General features: G+C 43.9%; 1 protein-coding gene across 1 annotated transcript in view; it reads right to left on the minus strand.

Annotated features, from left to right (window-relative positions):
- The window catches only part of grm7 (glutamate metabotropic receptor 7), a 95,325-nt gene extending 83,925 nt beyond the window's left edge, over positions 1–11,400 (minus strand). Inside the window, 1 exon segment of the mRNA XM_067253925.1 lies at positions 10,888–11,400. Coding sequence (XP_067110026.1) covers positions 10,888–11,400 — 513 coding nt within the window.
- Positions 11,401–17,557: the final 6,157 nt, after the last annotated feature.

Raw genomic sequence — 17,557 nt, forward strand, 5'->3', positions numbered from 1 at the left:
GTAGAACATCTTATCTATATTTTAATACAGTAGTCATGTTTTTATTTATATATTTTTGACCAATGTTGTAAAGGAGTTGTGTCAAGAAGTTATCACACATACATTTGCACACTCACACACACACACACACAAACACACACTCTCTCACACACACACACACAAACACACACACACACACACACACACACACACACACTTCTCAAACTGAATTTCAACAATAGAATGTTTCTGTGACGCCAACAGCTTTGAGAACAAACTGGATTCTATATCACGCACTCTATAAGAGGACTGGCCCTGTGGCCTGCTGAAGTTCCCTCTGGAGAGAACAATAGTTGGAGAACCAGTAGCTGGAAAGAGGCCTGTGGAGGCCTGTGGACAGACTGATCTAGAATTAATTCACAGCTGTGGAAATGTTACGCACCAGATAAATCACTTTAATACTCGAAGAAATAAATAAATAAAGGAGAAGGCACGGAGCTGTGTGGCCAGTGACAAGAGGAATGGATGGCTCTATAAAAAGGTTTGGTCTGATTTCTCAGAGCGGGTGATTATGCAGACTCTCTCACTCTCTCTCTCTCTCTCTCTCTCTCTCTTGGTCTCTCAAGACAAGCCTAAATATACAGGGATGATTCGGCAGACAGAGAATAAGCTGGGTGATCATGTGCATTAGATCCGAGTCGTCTCCCTTTATTGCCTGGTGTTATTGTATGATATTTACACTGCCTGTGGACATTTCTCTGTTGGCTTGAGTGCGAGTCTGGGACTTGATAATTGAACAATATTACAACACTACCACATCCCTAGCACTAGCTTGTTTTGTCCGCGTTGCTTGTATATTCCTGGGTAAGAGCTTCTATTGCTGGGGTGTTGGCCTTCTGGAACGGCCCTCAGAACTAGTCAAACCCCTGCCGGGATCCCTGTGGGCCCAACACCTATCAGAGGTGTGTAACTGCTTTTAGTCCTGTCCGCATTGGAGGCTGTGCATCCCTGTGCTGTACTTGGTTATTGGCATGGTGCGGTCTCCCTTGTCCAACACTCACCTGTCATGTATTCATGACAACTGAACATAAAACAAATATTCAGTGACGTACTGTACTTGCACTTCAGGCAGACAAAATCAACAGCACACAGATGTTTCTGTTCTCCGACGCTTGCCGAAAGATGAAGGAACCATGGCTGAATCTTCCCCCCTCCATCCACCAGGAATCATTGCTCCTTTTGGTCTAATCCAGAGTCCAGGATTCGATTCCTGTCAGTGACAGCAATGGTGTGTGTTTTACTGAGGGGGATGAAAGTGTAATGACGCCTGCTAGTCAAGCACAGGGACCCTCGTCATGTTTCAAAGGGTCCTCTGCTCTGCCTCAGTGACCTAGTTTCATATTTAATACATAGATCACAACATATCCTCTCTCCTCGCTCACAGGAAATCCATTAATTCTGCCTTGTTTTTGCCCAACGGAAGGACTAAATGAGGGCAGATGCAAACTTGGGAATGAGCAAGGGATAGGCCAAATCACTGGTGGAGTGAAAACTACAAACATGGAGGAGGAAAGGAGAAATTCAAGTCAAACACGACTTAATTAGGTCTAGTTAGGTAGGAAGAGTGATGTGAAATAGCTATCATGTTTAGCTGAAGATGAGTAAAACAGCACTGGGTGCAAATGAAACCTTTGGTCTTCTCGGCTTGCTGATAGAGGTTAAGATGTGTCTTTAAACCTCCTTAACTGCACCCGAAATCAGAACTGGGGCGCACACATACGTGGCGATGCTATTGGATCAATGTCCGTCTTCATCATCACCACCACCGTGCAAATACACAACACGGTGAGGACATCGCATGATGTCATAGTTCACGGATTCCAAATGTAGCTGTCAGTTTGCCACTGTCACCAGTGTAACCACTCGATGGAAGGCTGTGACACAGAACTGAAGACTGAGGTTTTACGTATGCAAGAGACACACAGGGCGTACACACACACACACACACCACATACATGTTTCGTCTGCACTCTAAGATGGCTTGACATCTTGTCCATTAACCTTGGTATGACTGGGGCTAGAGTGTGAATCACAAGCTGGTACACAGGTCAGAGCGACCCTCGTCACTCCGTCTCCATCAGCTGCAGTGCTCTGATGATTGCTTTGCATTCTGGGACACACTGGCAGTGACAGGCACCCATCATTTGTGTTAGTGGTCAGGACACCCAGTGCTGAAGTGAAGAACAGTAAACGTGTGTGTCTGGTATACAACTGTGTAGTATGGCGAGGAAAGAAAATGGTGTCGTGTGAGGAAATAGCGTGAAGAAAGGAAATATTAACAATATGAAACCAGGATCATTGGAGGTGTTTGCAGTCAGTAAGTTCGGATCATTCATAGACCAATTTCACCGGTCCAATTTCATGATGTCAGTTTGTCTAACTGAAATGTTTTTTAGTTGAAACTCTCGGCTTGGCCAGACTGACTTGTAATGCAACTGTGACAGGTGATGGTGAGCTGGGCGTGCGGCTCAGACAAGATGGATAGATGGATGGATGGATAGATAATCAAAGTGTAAGCTAGTGATGATTGGCAGTGAGTGAGGCAGAGGCTGTGATGAGGCAGGCTGAGTGTGGTACTTCCAAGGTGACAGGGCTCAAGTGCTCGCAACAAGGACCATTCACAAGAGCAAACATCATGTGCAGCTCCCAAGTGTGTGTGTGTTTGTGCGTGTGTGTTTGTTTGGTGTACTGGGCTCTTAAGGCGTTTGTTTCCTTTTCAAGAGAGCAGGTCGTGAAGGCTAATATGTGGTGGCAGCTGGGTCAACTGGGTGAGTCCACACAGACTGGCTGTCTGGCAGACTGATAGACTGGCTGTCTGGCAGACTGATAGACTGGCTTGCTGGCAGACTGATAGACTGGCTGTCTGGCAGACTGATAGACTGGCTTGCTGACTGAATAGCTGACTGACTGGTGGATGGGCATGTGACTGCCAGATTGACTGAACAACTGATTGATTGACTGACTGGCTGACTGACTCACAGATTGACTGACTGACTGACTGGTTGACTGACTCACAGATTGACTGACTGACAGACTCACAGATTGACTGACTGACAGACTCACAGATTGTCTGTCTGACTGACTGACTCACAGATTGACTACCTGACTGACTGACTCACAGATTGACTGACTGACTGACTCACAGATTGTCTGTCTGACTGACTGACTCACAGATTGACTACCTGACTGGCTGAGTCAGGGAGTCTGGCACACAAGCTGGGGCTCCACTGTGTTATTCTTAGGAGGGTCATTGCTACTAACTACTGACTGCACTCTAACATACAAAGTAGATGAATCTATTTACTAAAATCATTCTGGTCATATCCCAATGTGTACACAGTGAGCATACTGTCCTACCTTTACTTATATGGGAGTCAGATGGCTGAGCGGTGAGGGAGTCGGGCTAGTAATGTGAAGGTTGCCAGTTCGATTCCCAGCCGTGAAAAATGACATTGTGTCCTTGGGCAAGGCACTTCACCCTACTTGCTTTGGGGGGAATGTCCCTGTACTTATTGTAAGTCGCTCTGGATAAGAGTGTCTGCTAAATGACTAAGTGTAAATGTACTTAATCTTAAAACTAAAAGGAAACAGCAGGACTTGTGCAGAGTCAAGCTTGTATCCAAGAGGCTGCATGGTCGTGTGGTCACACCTGTTTACCTGTACAAATCCTGGTCATTGTGACCTGGTCCTGGGCAGCTGTGTCTAGTGCTGTCTGAGGACCACGCATGCTCATGACCCAGCCATAATGGAAGCACCTACTAACATAGATTCTCTTCTCATTCAGGCTGTGTGTGGTGCAGTGCAAGCCTCTCTCAAGTGGAACACTTGTTCCAGTGTCATAAACATCTCTATTGACGCAAAACAAATCATGAGAGACCTGCGCTGTCATGGACTAATCGCTTATCTACTGTAGGAGCACAACACACACAGCACTCAACTGTCCATTACTGTGGCAGCTGCGAAATTACCTTTGTTACCTTTTACCTTTTATATTTGAGATTTGATGTTGTTGATGCGCTGTCTTGTAAAACCGGTTGTTTCTTGGAGTCAGTCAGTGTAATACTGTTAGAACCCTGGTCTTTTGGTCCATGATTGTCTGCCCTACTTATGATTTGCACTTTTGTACGGCACTTTGGATGAAATGAACACGTGAATGTATTTTTGTGTAAAATGTAACCTATTGCGAACATGCAATTTTTAGTATTGAGGCGTTTGTTCAGTCTAAACATTTCAGTGTAGTCTATTTCGTTCAATTCACTGGGTAAAGTGACTCATTAGATTTGATCCTTGCAAGTCATGGCCGCCACAAGGGCCTCTTTACAACCGAAATAAGACCTGCTCTTCTGTGAAATTAGGAAAATGTCAGATCCAAGCTCTGGTTCCCATCTCTACAATCGTCACCTAGTTTCTAATTTTCAACAGTCTCACATCAGAAACCCTCAACCTGAGGGATAAAATGTTTTATTACTAACTAAAACTGAAGATTATTTATTTATTTATTTATGAGATCTTCATGTTGTTTGGGTTTCCCCCATGGAAGTTGTCACATATAGGCTACTGCAGTCTTCCAACAGCCTTCATCGTGCTACGGCTAGGTGACCATCCCCATTACCCTTCTGTGTTTGATGTGAAGCCAAACAGTACCTGAAGCATCCTCTGGCCTGACTGGCAGATACCAGCATGTCGACAGGAGTCTTTCCGCTTGGCTAGGCTGCCTTGAGGTACAAGCAAGTCTTAAAAAAAAGAATGAATAAGACTGCACTTCACATGTGTGTGTGTATGTGTGTGTCTGAATGTGTGTGTTTTTGTAAGAGTTTACACACATCCACACCTGTTTGTGTGTGTTAAAGTGTGTGTGGTTACGATTTATGAATGTTTTAAAGTGTTTTGGCTAATACTGCAAAAGAGAATTCATGGAATGTATTTTGAGATTCCCATAGCAACCACACAATGTCAATGCAGAAGATAGGAGAAGAGGGAGGAGGAAGGAGAGGAGAAGGAGGAGGAGGAGGAGGAGGAGGAGGAGGAGGAGAAGAAGGAGAGGGCACTGATCCGAGAACCAACGGGCAGGGGACATTTGGCATAAACTGACCTCAAAATGCCAAACCTGCTTCCTGTACGCAGGGGCCTTTCCCACGCACCAATCACAAGTCTGGGACTCAAGTTACTTGTTGCTGCTAACCTTGATATCTTGAATCAAACCAGTCTTAACATCCTATACACTAGTGAAGGTCTGTTTAGACTTAACTTGTGACAGTTATCGGATGGTGATCCCAAACTTTCAAGCATATACCAGTATACCATCAGCATACCAGTATGCCCTTTTAGGATCATCAAATATTCCCAAGCTGTAGTTTCCCTCTTGATTCCTAACCACTGCCCCAATGATTGGGTTTTTAGCAATCCATTCAGAAGTCATTGTTGCTTTACTTCGACAAGGATATATGAATTATGTTCTGATTCAAATATGGTGATCATGAAAACCCCTCCCCCCCCCTCCTCTCACCCGCTGCCAAAAACACTAGACTTGCAAGATAATTAAAACAAGCTCATCTATCAAACGCTGTTTACAGCGAGGGCACCGATTTCGTGTACCCTGCATTAAGGTTTCTTACACAGCAGCATTCAGGACGGGGTTCTATAACCTTCGGGATTATTTCAATGTAGCTTGGTCATCTTAAAAGAGATTAAATCCTCTTGCTGGACTCCAGGAAGATAAGCTTGTCCCACTTTGGTGACAGCTAATGGGGATCCTTTTAACAATAAACATCAGGCATTTGCAATCACAACACTTGAATGATAAACTGCATGTGAAATGCACTTGGAGCCAAAGAAGACATTTGCATTCTAGTCTGGTCTTCAGTCCAGGTACTAAGTGACCACACGGAGATCTGCTTGGCTTGGAATACCTCTCACCTAAGCAGAACTGAACCTCCTACATTCAGAAAGATGAGAGCAGAGATGATCCTGGCAGGGAGAGAGCCCAGAACTCTCTCCTCCACAGAACCATACCAACACAGGGGTAGTGATCCTGCGCTGAGCTGCACAGAGATGAAAGACTGACTGGCAGTGGAGACACATCAGTCAAAGGAAGAGGTGGATTTGACATGTACAAAGACAGTAGGCTGTGTCTCCTGCTCGCCTGCGCTCCCAGACTGCAGTGTCTACTGAAACCAACAAGCTCGCTGTAGTGACTGCAGAGCAGTCGCTCGCGTGTGTAGTCAGCTTGTTAGAAAGACAGCGTACATTGCATTACATCCATCTGCACAGCACTGCTGTGGGGTAAAAGGGCTTTTCGGCCTGCACGCAAACACACGCGTTTTCTTTCTCTTTTTTATATTTTTCTCGTGTCTATGTCTCTTTAAAACATGCACACAAGTGTGTTCACACTCACACTCACACTCACACTCACTCACTGTGTGTCTTATCTAGTCAGTGTTTGCCTAATCACTCTCTCTGCTTCACCAATCTTCTTCCTCTGCGAGGCACATCATGCCCCCCACCCCTTTCTCTGCCCCCATCTTCACCCAGGTCCCCCGCCCCCCTCACATCTCCCCCTGTCCCAGCCTTCTCCATCTAGTCCCCCAGCCTCCCCCTCGGCTCTGCCATCCAGCACTGGACTGATCTGGCTTGTCTCAACTGGATCTGATTCGATTCACGTTGTTTTACACTGGTGGAAATTCAGAAATGCAGTTATCTACGCAAATATCTGCAAGTGGATTTTTGAAACAGACGACAGATGTTATGTGTTGTTTCCCATGAAGGTTAGCTGCTCAGCATGTTGGGGGATCTGAGAGAGGAGCTACAGGAGACATCCTCATCCAGTCTCCAGTAGCTACACTCACACCGCACCAACACCAGTCACACACATGCCCTTGCGTAACAATATGTTTAGATAGTCTACAGTCAATAATCCTCCAAATCGGTATCGATCATCAGTCTCAATCAAAAGAGGATGTCGTAATCACCTCGTAGAGCTCTTATCTGAGGAGGCGAGCCGAACACCTCTGGAGATAAACTCCACTTGAGAATCCTCTTACGTCATGAAGACGTACGAGCCCGCTCGGCCTAATAGATCATTCCGACACATTATTTCTTCTCGTTTTGAATTAATTCTGAGACAAATTAATGGGTTCGACTTAGCGTGATAAATGTCAATGAGGAAATGAGAGAGTATGTGATGGGCTTCTGAGAGCTGCTTATTGATTGGAGCTGGGAGGAAGGGTTATTTAAATAATTACTGTAAAGAATATTGTTGATGCTCTCCTAAACAGACTAAGTGAACGGATACACTAATGATTACTGGCAGTTCCTGACTTTACAGGGTGTTTCCTCAGTGCAGCAGCGCAAAGACAGGGACAGAAACAGTAACAAGGACAGACACAGGGACACAAAAATCATTAATACGGACAAAAACATTAACAGAAACACTAACAGAAACACTACCAGAAACACAAACAGAAACACTAACAGGGGACAGACACAGACATCATGACAGAGATACTAACAGGGACAGAAACACAAACAGAGACAGACAGAGAGACAGAGGCAGAGACACAGGGAATGCAACAGGGACAGAAACAGGAGGAGACTGATGCAGAGATTAATTAGGATGTCAGATGTTGCTCATGACAGAGGCAGCGAGAGAGAGCAGTGTGCAAAGTGAGGACAGCACTTGAATGGCCCTGAACAAAACTAGTTTCGCAGCTGAGTCAATTATGCAACCATCACGTCAATGAAACTGGAAAAGAAAAGCAGCTTTATAGAAACAGATCCACAAATCCCTCCTTCTGAACTGTGACACGCATCACTCTCTACCCTCTCGTATGAATCTGAGGATCCTACCTCAAACATACCCAATCAACATAACCCGTCGCTCGGAAAGGCATTAAGGCGATGTTTACACACAGCCGGGTATTTACAGAAACGAATATTTCTGCCCCTCTGTTTTCAAAAATAACGTTGTAAACACAAGATCATTTTCAAAAATCTTTCTGTTTACATGAACCTGCATAAATACGCCCCCAAGCGCCATCATAACTATGCCAAACCTGTAGGCGGCAGTGTAACAAGAAGGATAAAGCCATGCAAACCAATCAGAATTCTCAAAATCAACAACAACTACGACACAGGCCAAAAGGGTTTGCATTAACGCATAAATGGGGGTCAGATGGCTGAGCGGTTAGGGAGTCGGGCTAATAATCAGAAGGTTGTTGGTTCGATTCCTGGGCTGTGCAAAATGACGTTGTGTCCTTGGGAAAGGCACTTCACCCTACTTGCCTCGGGGAGAATGTCCCTGTACTTACTGTAAGTCGCTCTAGATAAGAGCATCGACTAAATGTAAAATGTAAATGAGCACTACCTTAACAGCATCCATGATCATTAAGCAAACTAACTGCAAACATAGGACGCTCACATGACATGATGCATTTTAGTCGCATACTGTGACGTTTGAGAACCTAACCTCTAGTGCACACGCAAACAGTTTTTAGAAATGATCGATTTCCGTGATAAAACCTCTGTTTTCGTGTAAATTAAAGGCCAAACCGCATGAAAATATATGTGTTTTTTCTCTGTGTAAACGGGGTCTAAGATAAACACACATGACCTCAAAGCTGTGCTGCGACTGCAGTGTAGGTGTGTGTGACTCAAAGGGGAACCAGAGAGGGAGTCAGGGCTTGCCTGCCGTCCCAGACAGGAGGGGGGGAGGTCAGCCAGAACAGGGCCCCTGAGACAGCAGACGATAGACAGCCAGATAAAGATTGTTGAGGCGGCAGAGATGTTGGGGGTAGGGGGGGGGAGATTTCAGACTAGATACAGCATGGCAGATATCAGAAGAGAAGGGAGCAGAGACGGGAAGGAGGAGATATTAGAGGGACTAGAGATAGTGGCTAAGCCAGTAGAGTAGAGATATTGGACTCAGGGCAGCAGAGTCATAGCAGAGACAACAGAGAGAGTAGAGACTGAAACCGTAAACAGTAGAGCAGAGACAGTAGAGACTGAAACAGTAAACAGTAGAGCAGAGACAGTAGAGACTGAAACAGTAAACAGTAGAGCAGAGACAGTAGAGACTGAAACAGTAAACAGTAGAGCAGAGACAGTAGAGACTGAAACAGTAAACAGTAGAGCAGAGATAGTAGACGGCAGAGCCAGAATCCAAGGAGAAGTGTTTTTACTGGACCTGACTAATGTGTTCACAATAACAGATGAACAACTGTATTGCCAGCAGATGACCACAAAGAAAGTTTGATTCCGCCATTATTTTAAAACTGCTTGAATGTAATGTGATGTCATCTGGGCCATAACCAAGTGGTTTTCCTCTTTTAATTTTCATTTCAATACAATTTAAACCCCCAAAAATGGTGCTCTGTTTATCTATGTTCTTGGTGTGTGTCCAGCATTTCATCCGTCCCCCGTCACAGAGAGCTCAGAACAGTCAGCTATTCTTCAGCACACTGCAGCAGTGAGAGCCTGGGATCAGCATGTCCAGACAGAGCTTCTCTCCGCATAATGGATGAATGGTGTTGTAGCCTGTCTCCAAGGGACGCGCTGACCGACCACAGCTATTCTCTCACACTTAGCCCGGCCACTGGAGGGACGCGGGCCTCAGATCCAGCTGTATCAGTCTGGAGAGGAACACAAAGACACGCCGACGAGGAGGAGAACCGCTGAAAGTGCTTCCAAGCCCTCTGGGACCCCGGATTTATGGAATTGCAAGAACGGCAATGCTTTGTGGAATGTAGTTAGTGGAGAGAGAGAGAGAGAGATAATCAGCAACAAAAAGAGAGACAAATACATAGAAAGAGACCAAGTCGGAGAGAGAGTGTGTGTAGGGTAAGGAGTTCTGTAGGCCTGTCTGCCTGCTTGTCAGTTTGTTTGTCTGTCTAACATTATTTACCGGTAGGTTTGGGGGAGGCAATAAATCAATACCATAAACGCCTTCACGGCACAGTCCAATGGTATCCCCACAATGATGCAAACCAAAATCTATCGAATCTGTCAGTGGTTACGATTTGGGTGCCAACCGGGTCATTTAGGAACATTAGAGACATAATGAACTGCAAACAGCTGTGAACAGACGAGTTTTTTATTACTGAAAGAATAATTGCTCGGCAATTTCTCTTTGCTCAACCCGAGGCATGATTTCCTCCTCCCCACGCATTGGATCAGTTTTTAATGTCGTTTAAATTGATCATTCATGAGAATCGAAGTACGGCCAAATGTGGCTGGTGTAGGAAATCAACAGTTTATCCGGAAACTACCTGTAGCCTATTGACACAATTTGTGAATGAACGCAAGAATGCTCTAGAGCTAATTCGTTAATTAACAGTGTCGTGTGGATGTTTAAATGCGTTCTTCTTGAATGCGTCATCGTGAACTGAGCAGAAATGGGGCGAGAGGCTGTGAGATCAATGTGGTTTGTGAACGAGCGCTTTCGCGCGGCGCGGGTACAGTGAAGGGAGAGCGTGCAAAGAGCTTTCCTTTCAACACCACACAGAGCGAGACGCAACATCGGCGGGCTGATTCGCTGGAAGAAACACGCTAGAAACCAACACTAGGGGGGGAAAAGTACAATATTATATTAAGGCATATTTTTCTTGTCACACTTTTTAAGGAACAGTCCGCTAGTCACACAGCATTGCATGAAGCGTGGCAGAGGGCGGGGGAGGTTAAAGCAAGAGAGAAAGACATCCGTTTCCCATTATCGACGTGAAACCTATCAATCATTTCACCAACACCCAACAGGGTGACTGTCTCACTCCTGACCGTACGAATGATACGGTACATAAGGAGTTCTGAACTCACAACTGAACAACTATTGGTGCGTCCCAGGTGAAGCGGGCTTACCTGAAACAGCCGTAGAATGTTCGCTACCATGATAGACACGGAACTGGCTGAGGCTCCTATCACGCCAACAACTTTCTCGGGTTTGACAAACACCGGCGGTTCACCGTTAGTACACCTCACGTCCGACGTGTCTTTTTGGATGAGCGCCTGTACGAAAGTCAGGGACTGTTCCAAAGCGTACGTGTCCCTCGAACATGTATCGAGAACTCGGGCACCTAAGGTGATGTTGGGCAGAAGCTCTTCGTCGCTGTTGATTTGGTCCAGAGCATACATCATCGCCTCAAGCCGGTGGATCCCGTTCTCCTTCTTGATGTCTCCACAGGGGATACCGGGGATCCCCCGGGCATGGACGGGGAAAAGGCCACCAAGGGTCACGTCCCCTTCGATCCTAATGGAGTGTGGTGCATAAATTTCTTGGGAAAACGTCAGATCGAGAAAAGCTTTCATCATCCACAATACTCGGAATGTGAAGTAGGGCTTCAGCTCCACGAGACCGAGACTGTGCCTCGCCATGGTCTCCCTCTACAGATCCAAGCGTCGATTTCTCAAGCAGAGAAAAATACCAACGTGAGGCACTTTTCAGAGTACTTTTCTGAAACTACTACAATGCATTTTCAAAATAGAGTCCACGCGTCGCTCTTTCTCTCGAAAAACAACCAGTTTAAATGAGAAACGTTCAATTATTCCGCAGGTACCGTTGCGTTATTCCTTCGAAATGTGCGCACGACTGACCAACAGATTCGCTTGTTGCTCGGGAACCCATTCCAGGAAAAGGGGCTGTTACGAGTTCAGTCGCAATAACACCAATAAACCTAAAGGATAAGTAGATAATGTTGGCTAATACTAATCAGAACTCAGATTCCCGGGAACAACGAGGACGTGCGGAGGGATTCCACTGTTGGAAATGTGATATCCAGCCCCCACGCAGCACTGATGTCATTCTAACATACAGTGGGGTCAATTAATAGTTACATATCAAAAACTGTTCTTGAAATAAAATTACAAAATTACAAAAATAAGCGTAGGCTACCCCAAAAATCTAGTAAAAATACGAATTGCGCGCCAATTAGATCCCCGTTGTTTTTGGCATCGCCTATTCCAAACGTATAGGCGAAGTTTTCGGGGTACTCTTAAGGGTTGAAATGCCTCTTGTCCTTGACGAAACTGTTAGCTTCTTATCCCGAATTGTTGGAACTCCTGACCTGGAAGTCGAGAAGCGAGGGTAATGGAGGTGTTTCTCACTCTGAGATCGGATAGGAATGAAGCCTGAACACTGCACACACACTCCACCCAGTATCAATTGTGCGTTTGTCAAATGACTCGTTTCCCTCGTATGCACTGACTCATGTTTCAATCGCGGGGCGACGTGATTTTCTGTCATTGGCAGGCTGCCTTACAATGTTTGAAAATGTTCCACACCAAAACATTCCGACGGCCAAAAGCGTTATAGGTTTCAGGTAAATATCCTAATTTTAATATATTTTATTACATATTTGAATTACGCGAACTCACGCACATCGGCTGCAAACACACACCATACAAACCTACTTTGTAAGTAATAGAATATGGTTGAATTTAGCTGCTAATTGCGTTGTACCCGTATCAAGACACGAATATTATACTTTTTCATCTCCTCGGGAAAACTATACCCACCTTCTCTATCTTGGCACCCTGTTCCGGTCTTGGTCATTATATCCTTCGGCATGATTACATCCTTGATGCTGATCCGTTGTCTGACGTTTCGGTGTCAAATGATAAATAACCATAATTAATCACTGGAGTAGTTGTCAATGAATGCCTCTGCTCGGATGCCAAGCCTAGTTTGGTTTATATAATCAGGCACGAGCCCTGCCAGTTGGAGTCTTGCCCTGAGAAGTAGCTGTTACTTTGACGCTGTTGTGATAGCAGCATTGTTAACAAGGCTCTCACTTTTTCTACAAATTACTTTCATTTTGACTGTTTACCTTTCACCTTTAGAGACAGGAAGCACCTCAGAGACGGCATCCTGCTCACCCAGCGACAGCTGCTTTTACAGTAGCGTGCAGGATATATAACACCTCAAAAGATACCTCCTAAATGCGATCGTTTATCTTTTCACCAAATCCCATTTGAAACGAAACACATCCAGCTAATGATTAGAATCAGGTGTGCCAGATTACTTAACGTGGGATGTGAAACCCCACAGGTAATTTCTTCCTCAGACCAGAATAAAGCAGCCTGACCTGTCTTTAACCCTGTCTGGTCCAAGAATATGAGGCAGAAGCACACCACGTCACTACACTGTGCAGCCTGAGTCCTCATTAGGAGAAACTAAACAATGGTCAAGCCTTGATCAGAATCAGAATCTGATTTATTGCCAAGTTTACACGTATGGTTGGTGCATAACATAAAAAATAGGAAGTCAAAATACAACAAAAAATAATATTGTAAGATAAAAACAAGTAGTGTAAATTAAAGGCATAATAGAACATTTAAAAATAAAAATAATACAATAAAAAACTAAAGTGATTGTCCTTATGTGTTTCTGACAAGGTTGCCTGTTACCTCGGTTACCTTGGAATTTGTGATGTGGGCCACTTTCCAAGTGGCCTTATATTGTGTTTGGTTTTTACAGTGCAAAAGGGCTTCAAACTCCACCTCCACTTATCTGTTCAGTGTGAACTCTGGAATGTTCATACGTCGAGAATGACTCGATCGTCTAAAGTCTTACTGGTACCAGCTTTCCACAGCTCCAAAAATGTGTCATACTGTTGGGTGATAGAATATACTGTAAATGTTGTAATCGGGTATAATGACACTGTGTCCTTTCCCTAAGGACAAATAAAAATAAATCTCTCTTCTTTTCCGTATTGATGGTTGAAATGTTGTCAATTAATATTTTAGAGCTGTATCAGTGTGTGAAACACAGTGCTTCATGAACAACACGTTGAATTATTCAAACTGTGGTTAGAAATGCCCCTGAAACTGTAATGTCGCGGGAAACTCAGGGAGAAAACGTCAACCTCCGTCTTACAAATGACATGATATGATATGGGGACAACATCAGGCTTTTAAAACGTTACTTATTCATGAGTTGAATCAGAAGACGCTGGCAACTTCCTGTCTAAAGGAGACAAAGCAGAACCTTTTTTTTATTTTTTTTACCAAAAAATAAATGTCCAAGACAGCCAGGAAAACTAAACTGCTACTAGAAATGTCATGAATGGATGGGGTGGCACACTAGTTTGTGGAAACATAATGGAGCCAGATCTGTCGTATCAATGGAAAACAGAAAACAGTATGCTGTAATCATACCCTAATAAACATTGAATTGGGTATTCTTTACGTTTTAAGTTTTTTAACGTAAGTATTATGGTCAAAAACATATTTGCGGCAATCAATCCAAGAGCATAAAATGTACAGTAAATGTTTAAAATAATTATATCCTGCTTGTTTAAAAATACCTTAACTCCTACCCAACAGAACAAAGTACATCATTTCCTAAAGTACGCACATCATGTAAGAGGAATCGCATTAGATTACATTTTTATGAATTAAAGCCACAGTCATTAAACATTAGTATTAATAGCTTTGCCATAACACCATATAAAAGTAAAAATAAGAACACTGGTGAAGTTACCTTGGCAACAAACAAAAAAAGTATCCAATCAACAAATCCAAGAGACAAGCCTGTCATTAGCATGTTGACAACAGTAAATCTCTGCGTGATCTTCCATTTCATGCAGTAATACGTCCCCTCGTGTCTGTGAGTCTTAGACACCTTCACCAACAGATTCTTTTAAAGCTCTTCAAGAACCGCTTATCTCCGCACCACCACGCTACAATCACGCTGCTGAATCTAACACTGCCTGCAAGACCTAGAACATCAGGTGCCAATAATTGCTTGTCTCCATCTTTTGTACATAATTATAGACAGATTACTCGACCTCACTTGGCTAAATAATAATCCTTATAATCACCTCCTAACCCTCCCTGAGGGCCTGGAAAGGTTGTTTGCGTGGGTGGTTGTAGAGATAGTATTATTAATTTGATTAAACGTTTTAAAGAAAGAACCTCCAATCTCTCTTCCTTAGGGGGAATAAAATGGTTTAAAAACAACCTTGAATGAAGGGAGACGGTGAGAGAGAGAGACAAAAGAAGAAAGCCTACAGGTGAAAGCGTTTAAATGCAGGATCGAGCCACCAATTTACCTCTTTCTCATGCAGTTTGAATCATTTGACAGGTGTCTGCACATTCTGTACATTGTGTAAATTTATATTCACCTCAGGTCAGGGTTGCAGGTAAATACTTCAGCTTTCTCCACAGCAGAGATTTGCTCGAGGCAACACAAGAGCATTCTTAAATAGCTTCATGACTTAAAATGCACCAGACGTATCGTACATATTTGTGGAGTGTAGACTATTGTTGGATTCCCAGTCAACAAAAGCCTGGCCATGGGACAGGAATTCAGGGGCAGGTTTAACCTTACATTTACATGTTAGTCATTTAGCAGACGCTCTTATCCAGAGCGACTTACAGTAAGTACAGGGACATTCCCCCGAGTCAAGTAGGGTGAAGTGCCTTGCCCAAGGACACAACGTCATTTGGCATGGCCAGGAATCGAACTGGCAACCTTCAGATTATTAGCCCGATTCCCTAACCGTTCAGCCACCTGACACCTACAAGAGGGCTGTCAGGTTGATGCAGATTTTGTTGCTCTTCTGAATTGGGATGCCATTGACAAATAAACATAACTTTCTTTTTTATGCTGAGCTTTATACATGTCTTAAAACCCCTATTCATGTACACCAGCTGTTCCATCAATCTGCTCCCCTCAAGTGAGTATATGTGCGTTTTTCATTCAGCCTACGTACTACAGTGAGTCATACAGGGTCTGTTTGGAAATCGTCAGTTCAAACAACAAACTAGTTTTCATACGCTGTCAGACACTGTGGAACACAGAACATGGATGGACAGTTCATTCCCTCAGCTAGCATGGCATGGTGGCAAGGACAAGCCGGCTTTGATATCAAGACAAAGTATTTTCGGCACTTGAATCCGTAATTTCAAATGAGACAGACTTGTGCATCCGTCAAACAGTCTCACTCTCAAGGCTCCTTCTCACCTTCAGATCCGTCTCCATCACGAACAATCCTCCATGTCCCCACAGTCTGGGCAGCATCTCCAACTCCAGCAACACTGAAAACATGAACTCACGAGACCCCTCAGTTATTGTTTTCATTGAAACCTGTGAGCATCCTTCCCACAATGCATCATTCCCACAATGCATCCTTCCCACAATACATCATTCCCACAATACAAACCTCCACTCAATTAGAGTGTAGTTGACAGATCAGACAGTACCTGAGGAAGAATACTCTGCCTCAATTATTCGTGTTCACATCCCCGACTTTAACATCTTATCAAATGTAATCAAAGATCCTAGTTTTGCCAGTTCTACTAATGTGTATCTTATATATCTACCACCCATTTCACCTAAATAATTTGTGTTTGTTGAAGGTTTGATTAGTAGACCCCCACCTGTTAGTAAATATTCTATAAAGGTGAGTGAGAGGGATGCAGGAGGGAGATGGAGGTGTTGTAAACAATGAACACCAAACACAGACTTGATTCTTGATCGTGGTATTTTACCCTCAGTTTTAGTCAGTATGCCATGTGAACTCACTACCTGTTTGGTATTTGTATTTCCTCATTACACCTGTTTTTAACCTTCAATGCTTTGGGCCATGGCCAGCTCCATCACACACTGTACAGAATACCCCCGTCGTGAAAACACAAGACAGAGAAGTGATGTATCAATGTCTACCGTTAGACCAAAAGGTCACTCCTCTTGGTGGTGGATTTTGAACCAGCTCCACCTAGTCTGTCTGAAAAGCAATGAACCACACACCTTCAACAAGAACTTCAACAGCAAGATTGGGTATTGTAGTTTACAAGGCGCACTGCTGAGAGCGAGAACCAGGGCATCAACAAAGAAACAAGGAAGGGTTGTAGCATGGACAGTACCAACAAAGAATGGCCTCCAGGCCAGAACTGTGTCCCATTGTGTTACTGGGATTGAAAAGGCCTCTGTGTTAGAAAAAGTGTAACTTGCTTGCAAATCCCCCCATTTTTCTTAAAACGTTTTATCAAGCTAAGAAGTATATATTTTAACTTGTTCACATGAAGTTACACCTGGGAAAGTATATGTTTATGGAAGCATGTTTAGGACCATATTTCTGCAAACTGATTAGAAAAGTTAAATTGTTGTTTCGGTTAAAAAACAAGTACTTTCTTCATAAATTGTTTAGTAAATTTTTTTCAATCGTTAATATACTGTATATTAGATATTAGCTCCTACATTAGCTCCTAAGTCACGGCATCCGCACAGCTGGAGATACGAAGACTGATGAGGTTGTACGTTCACAACGTGGAGTCAGGTGGCTGAGCGGTTAGGGAATCGGACTAGTAATCTAAAGTTTGCCAGTTTGATTCCCGTCCATGCAAAATGACGTTGTGCCCTTGGGCAAGGCACTTCACCATACTTGCCTCGGGGGGAATGTCCCTGTACTTACTGTAAGTCGCTCTGGATAAGAGTGTCTGCTAAATGACTAAATGTAAATGTACAAATGTAAATGTACAACGGGTGTAATACATTCTGATTAGCAGCTCAGTTGGTGCTGCGCTCTCA

This window comes from Osmerus mordax, chromosome 1, assembly GCF_038355195.1.
Source record: "Osmerus mordax isolate fOsmMor3 chromosome 1, fOsmMor3.pri, whole genome shotgun sequence".
Taxonomy (NCBI): domain Eukaryota; kingdom Metazoa; phylum Chordata; class Actinopteri; order Osmeriformes; family Osmeridae; genus Osmerus; species Osmerus mordax.